The following is a 20,148-nucleotide window of genomic DNA, read 5'->3' on the forward strand; positions in this document are numbered from 1 at the left end:
TTCTTGTAAACAAGAACCTCAGGATATTAAGGACAACAGTTAAAATGAAAATCTGAGAATACTAGTTCTTTGCCACTGGCGATTGGTACTTTCTGTAAATGTTATCAGTGCTTAGGATCTGTATTCATGGAAATAGAAAGAAGAGTTGTTCTCATTTTACATATGCACAGTGGGAGTGCTGGTGCTTTCCATCATGCTTGTTTTTTAATTAAAATCAACAATCAGCTGAATAAAGACACAAATTTGTATGAAATGAAATACAATTGCCTTACGATGAACAATCCCCCTGTGAAGCCCTGTTCTCATTGCTCTAGCACAGATTATACCCTCAAAGCCAGCAGTAATAAAGACAGGTCAGGCGCTCATTTTCCATGGGATTTCAATGGTAGAGAGCTGCCTTATTCCTTTAGGCTCTTTTGGAAAGACTTTGAAGTCCTTCAGACAAAGGCCCAAGACATATCTAACAAATCACTCTCCAATTAATCTAGGGACCAAGACCAAAGCCAGGCTTCACAGCCTTTACTCTTCCACTGGCTGCTCCCGGTACTTATGGGATCTGCCCCTTACGGATGTTGTCAGTGTTCTCCCGGACGATGTCTGTCTTCAGCAGGTTGTCAGCCAGCACGAAGGCACTGTCCTCCACCGTGTCCAGCAGCTTGGTGGCCGCACGCTGCTGCTCGCTGGCGTTCAGGTCCCTCCACGCGTTCAGAGCCTGAGGCTGCAGGAGGTTGTTCACCGTCTCCACCATGGCCTGCAAGGTGGGGGGATGGAGTGAGAAAAGGCTCCAGCAAACCCAAAGCACCACAGACCTCTGACATATGCTCAGTCCCTTCCTCCACACACATCACTTTACAGGGGGATGACAGCATCTCCTTCCCCCACCCATTAGGGAAGCCTGCAATGGAGCAGGACAACTTCTATACCATCAGATGGGACAGGGAGGAAATACTGATATTATCACAAATGCAGGCTGGGAATGGTTCTTTTCTGCTTCCATAATCATCAGCTCTGGGCTTGGAAAAAGGAGGAATTAGGGCAGGTGGGGAAGGAGGGGTAGGAGGAAGATGACGGTTAAGGAAACATGCAGGAAAAACCCATGCCCACTCAAGAGCAGGGCCGGGGCACTCAAGGAAGGTGTTTGGTATCTGCAAAGGCTATGCTCCCTAAAATATTTCCCAGCACATAACCTCTGGCAGGCAGCCATGAAGACACAGAGATAGCTGAGTTACACCATTCATCCAGAGCAGCAGCAGCAGGTGCCAGTAGAGATTTAGATAAGACACTACATTTCAAATCACCGCATTCAGGAAGGAGCCAGCCCTGCAGAAACTGCTTCAGTCCCTCCTACAGTGCACCTTCTGCCCTGGCCTGTCACGCACAAGAAGTTCTCCCATGGAGAACTTCCCACAGGTTAATCTGGATGCACATACAGGATCACACAAAACTGCACTGGTCTCATGACTGCAAAACTACTGCAGTAGAATTTACCCAAACTGAAGGCTTTTCTCAAACTAAGTCCTCTGCTTTGTTACTAACCAGAGCTGACTCAACCACTTTTCAGTGAACATTTTTTAATAAGACCAACTGTACCAGTTGATAGAACTGATTGTGCAGAGGAAAAGGATAAAAAATAAGCTACTTTGATCATACTTTCTTCAGCTGGTTAAGGTCTAGTCACCAGGCAGGCCTACCCCACAGAGAAACACCTCCACTGCCAACTCAGGCTGACTGCAGAAACCAGCCTCCCATTCAAGATGAAACTGCTGTTTGTAATGATTTTCTTTATGCTGAGCACATAGGCATCAAACTCACTCCTCTGCTCTGCAAGCTGATGACAGTCCCATGGGACTTCAACATTTTCCAAGCCTAAAGTGTGCCCCATGGGCTCACTGTCATGGGAATACTTCATTATTTATTCCTGATACTGTTGCTAAACCCATGGGTGGAAAGAAGCTGTGGCATAGCCCATTCTGCAGCAAATCCCTCAGGAGTAGTGCTACAATGGCAACACATGGCATAGAGAATCCTGACTCACTCACCAGTCATGGTCAGGTGCAAATGAGCAATGGGAGGATACGATCACATCAAACTAGAATTCATTGCTATATCCACACGACCTTAACAGGCATTTCAATTACAGCAAGGTTTGAAGGAGAAAAAAGGCAGCTAGAATTGCCACTGTGTGTGCTTTTAATCCCAGCAAAGATACCTTCTTTGAGTATGGAAGGTTTCTCACACCATCAGGTTTCCTGTTGGGAGACTGCACCATAATTGGGCTTCTCTGACAGCACAAAGCTCCTACTTTCACAGTTACATTTATTCATGGTCAATTAACTCATTTGTTCTTATGCCATACTTCTACTATACCATAAACAGAATAACTCGCTCATTTGGTCTTAAGTGGAACTTGATAAGCATAAAGCAATTTTTTTAACTGATTATTAAACTGATTTTCCTGAATAGTCTAAAAATTATCTTAACACATTTGCTATGCCCTTACAACAAGCTGGTTAAAATTAGTAGCCAGGAAGAAAGAGAAAAATTCATAGCATTTAAATCTGATATTTTTCTGTGTTTTAGAATTTGGAAGCCTGATCTCTGCAGCTCTTAATAAAATTCTGTAGTATACTTTGGTAGCTTATCTCTTCACAGGCAAAAAAAACCAGGTGGTGTTCTTTTCCAGCGACCAAAAAGCTTGATTATTTTGTGGCGCAGCTTCTATACAAAATGGTGTAAAGACCTTTCATGCCTGGAAAGCAGAAAATGAGGATTTTTCTCCCCTTTCAATGTTATCACACAATTTGCCTTACCTCCATTCAGCTCAGCTCCTACCATTGTCTTAAATTCTCTGCTAAAACAACATCCTGCATACTTTTATCAATACCTGAATGGTGGAAAATGTCTTTGCAGCAGATCCAGCTCCTGGCTCTGGACAGAAAGGTAATGTCTATTCATCAGAATATGAAACAGATGCTGAAATATTTGCATTACAGTGAAACATCTGCTGCAAAGACTTCCCCTCAGAAAAAAAATTATCTAATGCATTAGTTTTTGGGGTTTTTTTTGTTGTTTTAGATGTGCACATATGTGTGCATGCAAGTTTGAAAGAGAACACCAATTAAGCCTAATGTACCACTTCCTGCACCATGTAGACTCCTCACCCAATGCTGAGCATCCACCCTCTTGAAGAGATAACCTGAAACCAGTCACTTCACATCACTTTGGGTCTGGGGTCAAACACAAAAGCTCCAGGAAGATTTCCAAGGATTTTGGGTCACGTCCTTGCCATGTATCTGAACAAAGCTGGTAGACTGTCTTTGTTGGCATTACATCCGAGATTAATTTGGTCCCTAGCTTTTCCCAGAGGGTCATCCCCCTCACCTGTCTCAGTGCATTAATCAAGTGTTCCCCACATTATATTTCTGAGTGCAGCACTTCATTATGGCCGAGTGCTGTGGGCTGAAGCCAAGGAGATGAGGTGCTAATGAAATGTTTGCGTTTTGGACAGGAGCTGAGGTAGGTGTTTAAATGAAACAAAACAGCTGTTATAGCAACAGTGCCTTGTGAGACAGAGATGCCAACTGGGAAAAGTTGGGCAGGGGAGTGGGAGTTGTGGGAAAGCAGGCACACATGACAAGCATAGGCCTATGTCTTTACATTTAAGCTGAGCCTTTGTGATTTATGAGGGTTTGGCACCTGCTCCATTGACTCTGTGGTCTGATGAAGCTCCAGCATAGAAGAAACAGCTGTGCCAAACCTCCAGGAAAACCTCTCAGTGACCAGCTGGAGGAGGTTTAGCCCTGAGAGAGAACCTTCTAAATGCAGAAGGCATGGGATAGGTGTGCTTGGGAGCTGATGGCTTGATAGGTTTTACCTGAGATCCCTGGGGATCCTGATCAAAGTGAGGACTTTCAGAGGGAAAGTTCTAACCCAGTTCCATCTCATCCCACTTCTAGCATTTAATGTGCAGCCAAGTAGGGAGCCCAGATACACTCTAGTTTCTCTCTCCCCACTGAAAGTAGAGGAAACTACCCCAAGGACAGTTTCACCCAAAACCACATGAGATCAAATCCATCCATAAAGAACCAAACATCTGTTACAGGATGCTGCATGACCTTGATTGAAGACCCTGTCCTTGCTTACCAAGCTAAAGAACTACATCTCCTGTGGTTTTCTTTTCTTCCTCTGCCTGATCCCTCTTCCTAATGCAACTCAGCTGAGCTCCAAATAAAAATGTGGGGTTTAGAGCTCAAACATACCTCATGGCACCAAACCAATGCTGTGATTGCCTGGACTTAAAGAGTAGATAGCACAAGCACACAGATGCACCAGGAGAAGGACAAAAGTAACTCAAATTAGATCAAAAGAAAACTTTCATAAAGCACAGCTCGCCTGTTTGTAGGCTAAGATCAAATGAGAGAAGAAGAGCATGGCAGAAGGGAGCCAAGAGGGCAGACTTCCCATTTTTCTGTGCTTAAGATACACAGCACAGCTTTATGCTCTCTGTGATGTCAGGGTATCTATACATGCAAAGCCAAGCCCTCTAATTACCAGCCTGTAAGGAGCAACCATCCTGGGTCACAGAATTTTAGACACAGTGGAACTTTCATGTCCCCAGCAGTGACTGCAACTGGACATCGAGAGAAGAGCAAGACCCTGCTGAGCACAAAAGACAAATCCCATGAAGGTGATGCCTTTCATTATGTGGTTATATAGACCACAAATTGTATGTACAATGCAAATAAATGTTAATAAATTGCAGAAGGAGGTTTTTTCCAAATAAGGGCATATGCTCATGGTTTTTTGGGTCTATCCTGAAGTTACAAAGAAGAATCAAAATGTAAACCTTCCTTCTTAGACACTTACAAATTTGTATTAAAAGATGCACTGTAAAAAGGAAATTAATTAGAAGCCTTACAGTAATTATGCATTACTAAAAGGCCAGTTGTACGTATCCCATTGATTTCCTTTGTGACAGCTGCTACATTTCATTAAACTGAATTTTGCTTGTTCATTTCTTCTTCTTTTTCTTCTTCTCTTCTTCTCTTCTCTTCTCTTCTCTTCTCTTCTCTTCTCTTCTCTTCTCTTCTCTTCTCTTCTCTTCTCTTCTCTTCTCTTCTCTTCTCTTCTCTTCTCTTCCTCTTCCTCTTCCTCTTCCTCTTCCTCTTCCTCTTCCTCTTCCCTCTAGAAATGTCTGGTGAGAGTACCTGGCTTGTGGCACAAAGCTAAAACCTAGGAGGTTTGAACTCTGTATATATCCAACGATACCATATCTATTTAATTTTCTCTCACTGTACCAACATCCAAGACATCACTCTTTGATTAAAAAGAATTTTGCAATGTAAAATCTCTCTAACTGGGACTCAACACTGAAAATCACTCAGAGATGTTAGAGGTACTCAGATCATTGCCAAATTTGGCACCAGACTGCAATGTGCCACGGTGCTTAAGCACAGCAACCCTAACCTTAGAAAACCAGCAGCTTTCCTAGATTTAGGATCTCTTTAAACCTTTATTGTTCATTTTGGCCTCTTGCTGAGCAGCTGATGGAAGATCAAAAATCTCAACAAACCTACAGCTGGAGAAAATACTGCTTTATGGCAAGTGAATACCAGCAGGTCCTACAGGGAATATTAGTTGAATCCTTCTGTTGAGTAATTTTCAAATATGCAGTTTGTCCTTCCTTACAAAAGAGCATCTCCTTAAGAAGAGACTGAACACACTTTATTTAGCATGAAACTTACATCAAGGACTCACCTCCTATAGCAGCTTTGGGAGAATAAGGACGGTGGCACAGGGCAATAAAGTACCACTTCTGCAACGACATCTCTAATTAAAACATCTGAATTTTATAACCTGTAAAGCCCTGTCTCATACTGCTGACACTTCCTTGATCTCACAGGAATATCTCATGCAGCACACTTTCAAAAATTAGGATATAAGGAGCTACAGCCACATGGCTTTGCATAGGCAGACTAAAATCATGGCTGGTGCATGGAGCAAGCAGCGCTTTGGTACCCCTGTGCCAAAGGGGTTTGCCAGCGCAGACTCATATAAAGAGATTTGTTCACCCTTCCTGAGAACAGCAGTGCTCAACCTGCAGAGTGCAATCACACAGGCGCAGCCTCAGGCCATGCTTAAGGCCTGAGTTTCTGGTCCTGCCTGACGTCTCCCCACAGAGCTCCAAAACAAATGCGTTGTCTTTATCTAAAAAATGCAAACACGTAACTCACCCACTTTTTATAACAGTTTGAGGTTTTATGGCAAATCAGCAGAGAAAAAAAGCACAAAACTCCTTTCAGGCCCACACTTCACAGTGCAAATGAAAAACCCATCAGAGAGCAGATGCACTGAAATGTTCATATGGTACAATGATCACAACGTTATGCTCTTTTTTCCTTTTTCCTGACTGGAAAGCAGTGGTACCTGAAAAAAGCTTACTTGTCTCCTTGCTCAAGAATACCTGGTTTTGCTCTGTATTCGTATTAAACACCCAGTGCTACAACAAACCCTTTCCTCAAGCTATCAATATTTGCAAGCCTCCAAACTAATTGAGTTAAAGGCACAATCAATGCCATTGACGACAAATTCTGCCGGCAAGTTCTGCTGGAAGTTGTTTGATTCTTGCCTCTGGCCAGAAAAAGCACCAGTACAAGAGAAACTCCCATTAACTCTGAATGTACCTGGTACAGTAGGAGGAGAGGGCCAGCATGAAAGTATGGATGTGGGAACACAAATACTTCTGGAAAGGTTATTGCATTGAGAGGGACCAGTTGAGGAAATGACATATCTTTTTAGAATGGCAAATGAACAGCACCTCAATCCCACTACACAGGGTTAATCAATCAAATGATTACACTCATCCGCTGTGTGGGACTTGAGGACAAAAAGAGATGCACATGTCATTTCTTCAAGCTTCCTAAACAAGGAAAATGTCATTTGGCTACATGACGGCTTTAAATCCTACTTCTTAGCTGAAAAGTGCCTTCAAATCTGTCTGACAAGGCTCTTCACTCTTGGATGATTTTTTTCCTTGACATTTATTCTTTTAATTCAAAATCAAAATTTGTCTCTGGTCAAAGCATCAGTAAGCACAATGGAGACAATTTCTTACAAGGAAGTCCAGCCACTGTCTAGTGTTTTTTAAAAACCAACACTGTCATCACAAAACTGTTGAAACATTCAGTGGAATGGACAAACATATTCAGACTGAAAGGAGCTCAGTCACAGTGAGTGCTTGAAAATAAATAAATCATTAGAATATCTACTGCTAATCTTTGCTTCTGCCTTCAAAACTAAGCCAGAAGCACTAGCCTACATCTGGTACCAGAGTGGTGATTGGCAACAGATGGTATCAGTTTTGGTGAACTGAGACAAAGCCATTGCAACTCATGGCAAAGGCAAGAAGAGAACTTCCCATGACCATGCAGAGGAATTACTAAAATTGCTCCACAGATTGAGAGCAAAGGCTCCCAAGAGAGAGCATGCAACCCTCTCTCTTCAACTACACAGAAAATGTTTATGCTGTGGCTACAGGAACTGTACTGACTCAGAAATGGCCTGAATTCCAGCAGTGCTGAGAACTCACTGTAGTGAGAAGAAAGGCACTGACCTTTATTAAAATTAGGCCATCTACAAAATGCTTAACTATGGAATTAATGGTCTATTACTAGGTATGCAAGGTTTGCAATCTTGGCCTTGAACTACCAATAATCTCCTAATGGGAGCATGCAAAAAATAATAGGCAATATGAGAAACAGAACAAGGTTACAAATTACAGGTTATGGTTTTGCTTTACTTACTATAGGAGGAAGAATATTTTAAGGTCAGAAGGCATCCGTAGAACTGACATAAAAGGAATTGATTGGGAAGAAGGAAATAACATACGATCTATTTCATCTAATGAGATCTTCCCTGCAGAATAAGCTGAGAACTGCATTTATGAATCATCTGTATTTGCTGCCCTACTGTTTGGGATTTGAAACTATACAGGCAACTGGTAGAGTAATTACACTAGGGAAGCAAGCAAGGCTGTAGCAAGAAAGGAAAATGCCTCTGACAGGATATCCACTGCCTTCAAGAAAACTCCTGGAGTCTGTGAGGCTCATCCTTTCCTCCAGTGGTTCAAATCAAAGGGACATCTCCTGCTGCTCCCTATGCCAATTTACATTCAGACTTTTTACTAGTGACACCAGATACCAAGAGTGACTCAGACTCAAGCAGAGAGTAAGCACAGAGCAACATAGAAAACACTAGATTTTTTTTCTCAGTTTTGCCATGTGAGAACGTAACCATAGGTGTAGCTGAGTTGTAGGTGAATGAACATGGGGTCACCTTCCTTTTTAACATTTATGCGATGAGTTTTGGAGTCTGGTCACAAACTCAAGGCTCCGGCTTTGATCCTCCTCTCCCTTAACAACAGGCTCACTGCAGCAGAAACATGCAGGGTGAGGATTTCTAGTTTCACTCTTGCTGACACAAATCAAGTGCAGGTTTTTCAAGCTGTGAAGTATATTAAGTTCACAGAGTTTTAACAAAGGACTACCAAACCACTGAACCTCACTGAGAGTCACACTTCTTTCAGATGTCCTTTTAATTATATTAAATGAAAGTTTTTAGGCACTTTGATGCTGATGGGCAAACATCTCGATCTCTTGAAAAAGCAGCTAAAAGTACTCCCTGTAGCTATAGTTAATATACAACATTGTATGCTCACTGCTAGCCAATTTATTCCAGCCACTTTAACAACGATACCTCGCCTGACAGGCTGTGCAGAATAGCATCAGGAGTCAAGCAATGCACAAATCATCAGAGAACTCTCAGAGTTGTTTGACACACACTGCAGAGCTCTTTGTCATACAGCCAATTAAGTGACCAAACAAGGAACTTGAAAACCTTCATTAATTTGCCTCTTTTTTATACAAATGGAGGTTAGAGTCTTTCTTGTTCAGAGGGGTCACAAGAACACAAGCAAACGCGGCATAATTCAATTTGTGCTCTCTCTCAGAGCTGCAAGTTTCTTTCGTTTAGTCTTCATGGAAGCTGCGACCAATCATGCAAGCAAGAGAGAAGTAGGACAAACAGAATTAATCCACTTTAAATAGTACTGGCTAGGTCCCAGATGCACCTTTTATCTGATGAGAACTACTAGGTTAGCAAAGAAAAAAAAAAGTCTCTTCTGCTCAGGTCTAAACTTAATGCCTTGAATCCTCTGAGGAAAGCCTTTCAATTTTTGCTTAGTGCAGCAATTCAAACAGCTCATGTTTCAAACAAGAAGTGCTCAGAAAAATTCCAGGAGAACCAGAAGGACAACTTTGCAACCTCCTGCCACTGTCTGCTACCGGGAGCCTGCCATCCTCTGATGACACCAGCTTCATGTGTGGCTGTGATGACACCTGCACCCAGAAGCTCTAGTAATTACCAAGGGGCAGGTGGCACCTCCATCAACTTTGCCATTTGCTATCCAGACCAGTGCAGAGCTACAAAAGAGGGCAAGCTGACTTACAGGGCAGCTCAGAGGATGGCAGGAACCAAGAGCAGCGAACTCCATTAGACGAGGAAGATGCTGCAGAAGCAACCCTCTGCTGCCTCCTTCCACCCTTTCCACAAAGCTGCCATTCACACTATCTGTTGTATTCACCAGCCTCTGGCTTTAAAACCACCCATACTGAATTTATAAAATAAATCAAAAGAATGGGAACCCTGTGAAGTTTTTGTCTTCCAAGATCCTCATCCCAAATGCAGCATGCAATTTCACATAGGAAGAGGCCTCTGGTTTGGCACTGCAGGGAAATTCATTGGCCTCCTGATGCCTCAGAGCTGCAGCCCACAAATCCAAGTGAAGCAAGCAGGTGAGCTCAGACTTTGCAATCAGATGCATGAACATGATAAAGAGACTGCAAGCACGGGTATGGTATGGGCCTTTAATAAAACCTGTGTTTCCAGCTACTAAATCAGCAAAATTCTCTGATTTTTTCCCCATGTTTAAGTTTTCGGTTTTAATACAGCTTCACTTACTATATTATGTGAGTACTTAACCTTTTTTCCTGCCTTTTACTACCCCACCTCCATTCCCAGAGGACAGGAGAATTGCCTCCATGGCATTTTATGTTGGGGAGCTGAGAAATACCAAGCACATGACACTTGCTGAGGGGCATGGAAGAAATCTGTGACATCAAACCCAGTTTCACAATCCCCAAAAGGCAAGTGATTTCTGTTTTCTACAACTCCAGTGCTTCAGCTTAACAACTTTTGGAAAATGAACAAACACCAATTCTGAAAAAATTGAAGAAAATTCATACCAGCTTATATCACAGACCAGCCACCAAACCAAGCTATGCTAATCAAATGCGTCACCCATTGTGACTCATTCTCCCACATGATGACTTTTCCATCCCCTTCCCAAAATAGAGTGCAAGAACTTCAGAAAGGTGGGCATAGGAGATGTGGATGTCTGCTCTCTAGAAGGCCACCCTCTGTGCCAATGGAGCACCTTGCTGAGGCCACTCTGCCACACCTTGGTCAGCTCAGTTTCAGCAGACTATTAATTAGTATCACAAATTAAAACCCACTTAGCAGTTTCTTAGCTATCACCATGACTGAAAAATCCTCCAGCAACTGTCCAGTCATTGTATTAACAGGTATTCATCATGCCACCTGCTGAGTTGGTTCTTCCTGGATTTTTGAGACAAAAAAAGATCATTTACCACATCTGAAACTAAAAAGCAGCATTTGTAACCTCTATCTCCAGGCAATAAAATCCCTGAGCTTTTAACTCAACAAATACTGTGAAAGTGAGCAAATTAAATCCATGTTTGTTTTAAAGGCACCCAAAGAGATGAGGTGATAATCTGATAATGCATTCCCAGTTTTATGTTTGAATAACTTGCAAAATTTCTCCATCCACTTTGCATATTTATTTATAGTAATTTATTTTGGGCTCAAGGGGACTTTACACACCAATCACTACAGGGGGTCTGTCCTGGCTACTTAAATTGGTTAGCCCAAAGAAAATAGTAAGACTGATTTTACCAATTATCTTCTCAGGTCACCCTACTCCTTCAAAAAAAACCACCTTTCCTCAATGGCACTTTTGATATCCACAATTCCCGGACATCTCTCGCATAAACTTCATACTGCACCTTCCTTTGTCTAGGGAGCACAGAATTGAAGGCACACTTCCAGCCCTCTGAGCCAAATTCAGCCTGGAATGCTCTTCACAATAATGGGATCAGCATGAGGAGATCATGTCAACAAAGCTGAACACTCTACTGCTCTGCCATCAACGCCACATGTCCCAGTGACTTTCCATGTTCCAGTGACTTTCCAAAGCCCAGGGGGTCACCTCTTAAGATCTGCTGAAAAATCTCCGCTAAATTCCCCCAGCCAGCCCAGACATTTCACTTCCTGGTAAAGGATGAGTAGCCTGTAACAGGACTATCTGCAGTCACATCTAATTGCTATTACAGACAACCTCTCCCTCACTAGATTTTTTATGACTTTAGCCACACAATTTTCCACATGGAAGCATACTGTATGAAAATATGTCGAGATACGTTACTTTACCCCATAGAGTACAAAGCAGAGCTGGAAAGGTTCAATTAGGTCATCTAATTCATTCTTCAAGCCCTCTTTTACAGGACTGTCCCCTTCAATATATATAGCAGATTTGTCCATACCCATACTTAACAGCTCAAGTAATGAGCTTTCATCAGTTTTTATCTACTGAAGAAGTAGATGCATGATTAATGCTTAAACATGCAAGCAACCTTTCCAAGTGAAAGGAAAGGAGTCCTTGAAATTAAGGGTAAGCTCAAGTTTTTGCAGAGTATTCAGGCTTTATTCTACCAAGGTCAAGCTTTCTGTAGGGTGTATTAAACTCACCAATCACTACTGTTTGAAAAAAAGACAGAAGAGCAGGAGTGTGCATCGGCTCTGTGGAGAATGCCTGTGCAGCCAGGGGAAAGGACAGCTATGGATCAGGTAGCACCCAATGTCCCCAACAGGACTGTGCAGCCCAGAGTCAGAACAGCCTCACCACATTTCCAGTGGTACCAGTACACAAGGTAGCTAGCTTGGGAGTGAGCACTGCAAACTTTCCTAAATTCCTTTAAATGCCTGCTAGTTGCTTTCTCTGGGATCCCAGACAAGGGATATGTAACTCCATAACTCATCTTTATCCATTAATGTATATGGAAGGGAACATGTGACTTTATCTTGTGACATTTTCCAAAGGGAAGACAGCCTACCAGCACAGAGGGGTACTGTTTCATTTCTGACAACCTAGAAATCCAGATCATCTAATCCCATTTGCTAAATGAAATTTGTGCTCACAAAATAAAGTCAGTACAGACTGTAGGAAGTGGAATTTTGCAGGAAAATGCAGGTACAGACAGCCCCCTCCAGAAACACAGAATTCATTTATGCACATTTCACATATGCATATAAATAATGATCAACCACCCATAAGAACAATATCAACATTCACAAGCACAACACAGAGATTAGAAGGTAAAACATTCACATTTCTTAGAGCAGCATTAACTGACCTACAGTATACGAACAGGTTTATATTAAAAAACACTTGAGCAAATGCTATAAGGCAAGGTGACAGGATTAATAAAATAACCTGAGGTCCCACTCCTGAAAAGACCAGAAGTGTGAACTTTCCAGAATGCTGGGGCTTGACTTTGCTCACGTCAAACACAACATAAGCCTGTGAAAGTCAGGCCAGACCTGGGTGACCTCCATGGGATGTTATGTTCCTCACCCTATGCGCTGTTTGCAGCGCTCTCCTCCTTCCAACATCTCTCTGTGAGACACCCTGCATTTCATTACAATCCTACCTCCTCCCTCCTGCTTAGTGCTGCCACTTTGAATTGCTCTTAATTTATAAGTGTAGAAGGGGAAGAAGGAAAACTAAGGAAATGCAGGTGGCAGCAGCATGAATGACATGCTGTAAGCAAAATCCAGTTGGTCTGGAGACACCTCTGTGAGCAGTAGTTTTGCATTCTTTACTTGCCTATCTCCATACTGTCCCGCTCATTCAGATGGTGAGATGAAACTTGTCAGATCTCTCTTGTGGTTTTTTTTCCACTTTCTGATCCAGAGATTTTGTCCCAAATTTTTGTCAAGTCTGAGAGAAATGGGGCAGGTCGGTGAGGTAAAAAATGACATTATTATCCTGTAACCTTAACCTTAGAACTTGCTGCCACAAAGGTGGTAATAATCAGATTATTCACAGAGACAAGACCCACTTCACAGTCATTCAGTCAAACAACTGGACAGGTGTATTAAAAACACAAGAAATACCTGGACATAGGCCCTGCAAGAGCGCTCCCTTTTCTGAAGCTGAGTCCATAAAGAGAGCAGATTAAAGACGGAATAGAAAAAACAAGTTAGTGACAGAACAAGGGAAAAAATATGAAGAAAATGCCTGTGAAAAACCCCCCATTTCTCTCTGAAACAGCTCCTGAAAAACCAACCAAACTAAAGGAGTGAGAGTGAGTTAGTCAGCAGTGGAAAATTGGAAGGACTGGCTCCAGAAATGTGGGTTAGTCCTTTTTCAGTGAAGTGAAGCACAGACTGGCAACTTTGCAAGAGCAGCTGTTAGATGGCAGAAGACTCTCAATTCTAGTAGAGATACTCAAGACATGATGTTTTCCTTACAGCTTGGAGATCACACGTGACATTTCCATGTCAAACAAGGTTGGAAAGGATGAGGCTGATGATTGTTCGCATAAGAGGAACATGGGCTCTGCAGTCAGACAGTGAAATATAACCAAGCTTCAGATGAGCAGGACCAACCCCAGGCAGCAAGCCTTGGGCAGGACTGCACACTGATACAGCCTGGACCTGTACAGACCCATCCTGACAGACCTGGGGCTTGGCAGGCAGTCTGCAGCAGTGAGCTGGAATTGGTGAGATCTGCATCACTGCAATGAGAACTCAGGAAACCAGGCTGTTCAGAGCCACTGGCTTGGCTGGGTTTGTTTTTGCTGATGTGCCTGGTTGGAAATTGCACGTCAACAGAGATTCAGGACAACTTGTGTTCTCAACACACAGCAGTGCCATCCCATTAGTGCAGCTGAGAGCCAAATTTGTCCTCGTGAGTTTTGAGGCTCTGAAATAAACAAAATACACCGAGGTATCATGCAATGCCTAATTTCAATTTCTAATTTATCAATTTGGAACAGTAGAAATCTTCCTCTGGGTAAATCTGGCCAGTACTAGAACTTTACAGAAACAAATGGAGATCAAAGAAAGCCTTGGTGAAAATTACAGAGCTATCCACTCGGGGGTCTTCCCAGTCTGAAATGGAACAATTATCACCTTAATTAAGCCTGATCCAGTGGAAAGCATAAAGCTTTTACTGACAGAAAAGTGGTTCCTGAAAGATGACGGTTTTTAAAAATTCTGATTATGTCAGTTTATTTCAATTCATTGTACATCAGCTTGTAAAAAAACCCACTAGTACAAAACAGCACAGGTGATTACTCTCGGATCCCCAGCACATTTCCTTTAATGATTAAAAGGATATTTAATAGCTAGTGCTTACTTTATTTCTTCTTTCTGACTAAACAGCACTAAACAAAATTCTTTGCAAATTACTTTTTTCCTATTTTTTAAAATACTCTTGATCAGTGAAGGGGAAAATGGAGCAGTAACTCTGCTGCCTTTTGTTTGCCCAATACTATTTCCAAGTTGAATTCATGCATTCTTAAATGAACACAGAGCAGTTGCTCTTCTAAAGAATTAAGTGGGGAATGAGAGCAAGTAAATTACTGAGCCTGTCATTTGGATCACTGAGTCGCATCGCTGTTTTGCAGGACTTCACGTGGTTCAGAATTTTAATGTGGAATGCAATTGATTTGTATGTGTTGCTTGTGCAAAGCTGATGGCAGGGGCAACAAACCTGCACTGGGGACCCTAGAAGTGACAGCTGAGCCGAGGAGCTCTGCCTGGCCCAGTTGTCCCCTCCCCTCAGTAACTCATTCCTGCCCCCATGATACAGCCCCACTTCATGTAACTGAACCAAATATCATAAGGTGAGATAAAAACAAAGATGAAAAATATGTGCTTGCAAAGCTGAATTGACGAAATGTTGGGTGTGGCTGGGATGCACCCAGAAGAACAAGCAGACTACAACCATGAAACCTGTTAGTAAGTGACATTAATTGCTGGCTTTACCTAATACTGTCAGACATCACCATCATTTCAACAAAGAACCATGGTATGATTATAACAAATAATGTTTTGCTGATGTAACAGTTAATACAATTATCACCTAGGTTGTTATAAAATGGCTAGAAGCAGCACTAATTAAAAGCATCAGGATAACCCAATTCACAGCACATGCAAAGCACATGAGATGCAGGAGTTCAGCTGCCGTGTGACTGAAATCTCGAACAACCCTGAAGATCTTTGTATTTAAAACAGCATCAGTCTACAATAATAGCTTAGAAGAAAAAAGACCCTGTTACATCTCTGAAAAGCATTTGTCTTCATAAAACACCTAAAAAATTTCAGGTTTAGCTGGGATCACTTATTGCTCATGTAATCTTGGGACCAAGTTCTGTTCATGCTTACATGAATGCCAGAACTGTCAGAGCCTGATATGCAGCTGAGAACAAAATTCTGTGTCTTTTTTTAACTGGGTGGCCAACAGAACCATGTGCTCATAGACACCAGGGTCCAGCTGCTCTTTGTCCTGACAACCAGGCCCACACAATTCACAGACAGAATGCTAGGTAAGTTCTATTCCATATGTTTACATCAGATTCAGTGATGAAGAGGGCCTTTCACTAAGGAACCCTTCAGCTTTAAATGCATTCTCACAGAGCCCACAGCTCATGTTTTCTCCCACAACTGGAAACTTCTGGCACTTTTAGTGCTATGTAGTAATTCCATTTACTTCTGGAAATGACAAAAGGACTAATAACTCTTCTTAAACCGCGGGCACAGAAACCACCCTGCTGCAATGCAGTTAAGGCACTCCTGGGGCTAAGCGACAGGCTATTACTAGAAAGGCCCCGCGGCTCTCACCTTGTTTAAGCTGCGCGCAGCGCTGTCCTTCCCACCGGGAGTCAGGTTCCGGAGCTGCACGTCCAGCAGGTTGACGAGCTGCACCATGGCGGACACGGAGTAGGCGATGTCCCCGGCGTACAGGTGGTTCCTGGTGTGCTCCGCCAGCTCCCGCGCGATGTTGGCGGCCATCTCCCCCGACCGCATCTGCGGGGCACAAAGCAGAGGGAAAGGTTGTTCCTGGGATTTATTAAAAAATATGGATGTTGATCTAGCACTGATATCCAGCTGTGACGGACAAAGGCTCTCTAACAGTTTAGAGTTAGAAAGTGTATGGTTATTGCGATGCCAGGCAGCGTGCGGGATAGCTCCCAAATACACGCCGCAATTTACAGGTGATTGCAGAGTCCTTTTATCTATACAAGTATTGAATACTCAAAATAGAAATACATATTCATACCTTTGGTACATCCCATTCCCCACTTCGTATGGTAATTAGTTCAAAAGCTATTAAGCATGTGTAGTTTGTTCCTTGAAATGGGTTGGTGGTCCCTTTCATGGGGAGGGGTCCCATGAGGAAGTAAATGAAGTCTTCCTCGTTCTGACCTCTCTACCTTTTCAATGCAAATATGATGAATGAACTCTTGGTAGAACTCCCATTCCCTGTCTTCAATTGGTTTCAGAACAGAGGAGGCCTACAATTGTCTTATGTTCCTAAAAGTTATTTATCAGTTTCTATATTCTTCATTATAAACCCAGCTAACCAAACATTGTGTTGACAAGCAATCAACTATTAGTTAACTACTAACTCTTAACTTCATCAAGGCCTACCCATTTATTTTAATTAACTCTAATAAAGCTTATCTCTAACTAAAATCTTAGCTGCTCTAAAATCTCTAAATTCCTTAATGTCTCACCTGGCTGCCGGTGACATGTCACTCCAGTGCCTTCCAACCCCACACCATTAACCAGCTCAACTCCTCTCAAGAAGAAGAAGAAGAAGAAGAAGAAGAAGAAGAAGAAGAAGAAGAAGAAGAAGAAGAAGGAGAAGGAAGAAGGAATAGAAGCATTTCCCAAAAAGTCAACTACAACAAGATTCTTTGTGGTTTGATCATGAATAATTTTTTGAGTACAGTTTTTCTAGTCAACTACAGTGGCTTCAACAATTTCTTCTCACTGGGCACTGTTTTCCATGGGTTTTCCTTGCCAAGGAAGGCTTTAATTAGCTTGTCCGATTGGATTACTGTGCCACTTGAAAAAAACAATGTGAGTAGCCTCTCCTATCAAGAAAAAGCAGTTTCTGATTCCAGAATTTTATGCAAAGGCAAAGAGATGATTTTTGTTACAGCTTCTGCACAGAAGAGTTCCTTGTAAAAGGAGCAAAAATAGATGATGTAACCCAGAGAAACAAGAGCAAAATGTTCACTATTTCCATCCTATTGATTTAATAACCAGGAGCTAAATTATCACTTAGCATCACTTGCCACACTAGCGACTGATAATGAGACTAGTGACTCTCAGCACCTGTAAAAGCATCCTAACTCTAGAGCAAAAGGCTCAAGCAGAGGTTCCCTAGAAGGGAAAAGCCAGCAGGTCAGTTGGCTGAATCTTCTACTGAAAGACTTGTACCATCCAGTTGAGCCACAAAACTCACAAAAAACCTGCAGGGAAATTTACTGTGTAATTATTTGAGAAACTCACTTTTTCTCTGTGCTTTTCCCCCTTTCTTGCTCTGTTTTGCTCTGCCTATCTGGCACCCCTTTCCTCTTCTGTGCTATGGGGATTTGGGACAGGGCAGCTGGCCCCATCTCCGTTTTATGAACATCCCACTACAAAAATACCACTGCAGGTTGCTGGTCTTTTATTCATTATCTACCAGTCTGTGATCTGGAATGCAAATCCATGTGGAATATGCCTGGGACAAGGAGAAATTATACAGGATGACACATAAATGAAGTTCCCACTTCTCTGTCAGACTCAATGGCAAACTCTGCTGTGCTTTTCATGTGAATTTTCAATTGTCTTATCTACCAACAGCTAGAAATCAGATATTTCTCTCGTTCCCTCACTTTCTGGTGCTTATTATAAAAGCAAGATTCTAGGGAAAGATTATAGGCTGAGCTTCTACCTCTGTAAATCAATTAGCAGAGTTATAAATGAATAACTTACTTCCATCAATTTGACAGCAAAAGCCAATCTGATTTAATGAAATCTAACTCAAGATGTTCATATGCTCGTCTTCAGGGAATTAACGCATATGATGATACAGAGAAGATAAATAAAGGAGATAATGTGTTGTTCTTCCCAATAGAGCAATGATAAGATATATTCAAAAACTGAATTATTTCTTTCTTATTACACTGAAGGCTAATGCCATAGAAACCAGACCCTATTCTTACAGCTGCCTGCTCTCCTAAGCAGCTGAAGGAAGCCACACATCAGCACAGAGGCTGAATTTTGACCTCTGCTGTTGGCTCTCAGAACTTCAAAGAATGACTGCATCAAATCCCTTTACATAAAGAAATCAATTTCAACATTTTTCTGCAGTTCACTGCTGAAGCTTAGCATGTATCATGACATATTGTTTACGTAAGCTCTGCAGAAAACTGTGGGAGTTCAAGATATTTTTTACAGATACACCACAGTAAAACCAAAACCTCACTACCCAATATCTGATGTTCAAATTTTCCCTTGGACCACACACCTATGCAAACTGGCACACTCAAGAGAAAATGCAGCTCAGCTGCTACAAAGGCAAACACAAGAGTTTTCTTTCCCTGCAGGCTGCTGCTGTTCCTATCTGTCTGCAAAAGTGATAAAAGCTGGTCACTAATTATCTCTTTACCTTTTCTCTGGGACTGACCCAAAAGCCTGTAAATTTGAGGAATTATACTGTAGCCAAATAAACGCAAAAAATAGGCAGCAATGGAAGAAATGGCCAAGAAAAAGGCAGACTAAAGCTCAGAGTCTATGAACTCCTGGGACACAGAAGTATTTACCCAAAGTTATCTTACAGACCCAGGTTTCCAGAAAATACATATGGGCCATTCTTCTGGGAAAATGTTTTTGGCTGGCAGGTAATGAAGCTACATCCTAGCACTGACAATTCTGCACCTACACACGGTCACACAGAATGTGCAGCTACAAGTCACTACAGCTCTGCTGAGACACTCTTTCCACTCTGGCATGAGAGGGATGTCTAGAATGATGGTTGTGTGACACATTAATCCCAATTTCACCAATTCTTTTGAGCTTTTTCCACTGAAACTGAAGTGTCTCCTATGCAGTGCTGTCAAACCCAGCTTCTCTTATGAGTCCCAAATGGACTGAATATTCCAGGTAAGTATCTGGTCTCTTATAACAACAGGACTGAATCCTTTTTTTTTTTTTGTTAATTCTACGTAATGCTCAGCAAAGCTTACTGCTACCCAAGAGGATGCATTACTAACTTACTTCCTTCCTATAATACTTCTCCACGTCTTTCTCTTCATTATTGCCGCATGAAAGATGAGCTATTTATGTTATTTCTCTCAAAACATGTAATACTCTTTAACCCAAACATTGACATAGTTACATATGAATACAGGAACAACTCCTGGAGGTTCTCCATGGCTCAAACCAATATTGAGAGGCAATTAAGAAGTAGGGAAAATACGTGTAAGTATCTGACCTTTCTACTGTGAGGCTTGAGAACAATAAAGGGAATTAAAAATAATACATCTCTCTCTGATATGAGACTACTTTTCAACATTTTCTACCCTGATTATGAAAAAATTAAATTTAAAATCTAAATAGGATTCTGGGATAAAAGAAAATATTCTGTTAAAAGCAAATTTGATACCAAATTTTTGGGTTTTGTGTTTTTTTGGTCTATTTTTTCTTACCTTTTACAAACAGATTAAAACCAGTCTTGGAATGCTAATTTAAAGGAGTGAAAACATGTTTCTTACCAATAATGCCAACATACAAAACACAGTTTTATAGGTCTGCCAAAAAAAATTGCTCCCCTCTTCCATTTGGGAGGACAGGATTCAGGCCAGATTTACAAATGATCATTGGCGCACCTGAAATCCCTCTGTGTAACACTCTGATAACGTTTTCCAAGTTTGTGCCACTATCTTGCAC

At 41.9% G+C, this 20,148-nt stretch overlaps 1 protein-coding gene across 14 annotated transcripts in view; it reads right to left on the reverse strand.

The window, feature by feature from the left end:
- The window catches only part of ADGRL3 (adhesion G protein-coupled receptor L3), a 489,715-nt gene that overhangs the window by 76,942 nt on the left and 392,625 nt on the right, over positions 1 to 20,148 (reverse strand). For 11 of the 14 annotated variants that reach the window (XM_030948024.1, XM_030948015.1, XM_030948019.1 and 8 more), the window contains 3 exons: positions 16,045 to 16,230; positions 13,312 to 13,350; positions 568 to 751 (listed from right to left, as the gene is read on the reverse strand). In XM_030948024.1, the coding sequence (XP_030803884.1) occupies positions 568 to 751; positions 13,312 to 13,350; positions 16,045 to 16,230 (409 nt within the window). The remainder of the gene's footprint in view (positions 1 to 567; positions 752 to 13,311; positions 13,351 to 16,044; positions 16,231 to 20,148) is intronic. The other 3 variants (XM_030948022.1, XM_030948021.1, XM_030948016.1) reach the window with 1 other exon arrangement.

Source organism: Camarhynchus parvulus, chromosome 4 (genome assembly GCF_901933205.1).
Source record: "Camarhynchus parvulus chromosome 4, STF_HiC, whole genome shotgun sequence".
In the NCBI taxonomy this organism is placed as follows: domain Eukaryota; kingdom Metazoa; phylum Chordata; class Aves; order Passeriformes; family Thraupidae; genus Camarhynchus; species Camarhynchus parvulus.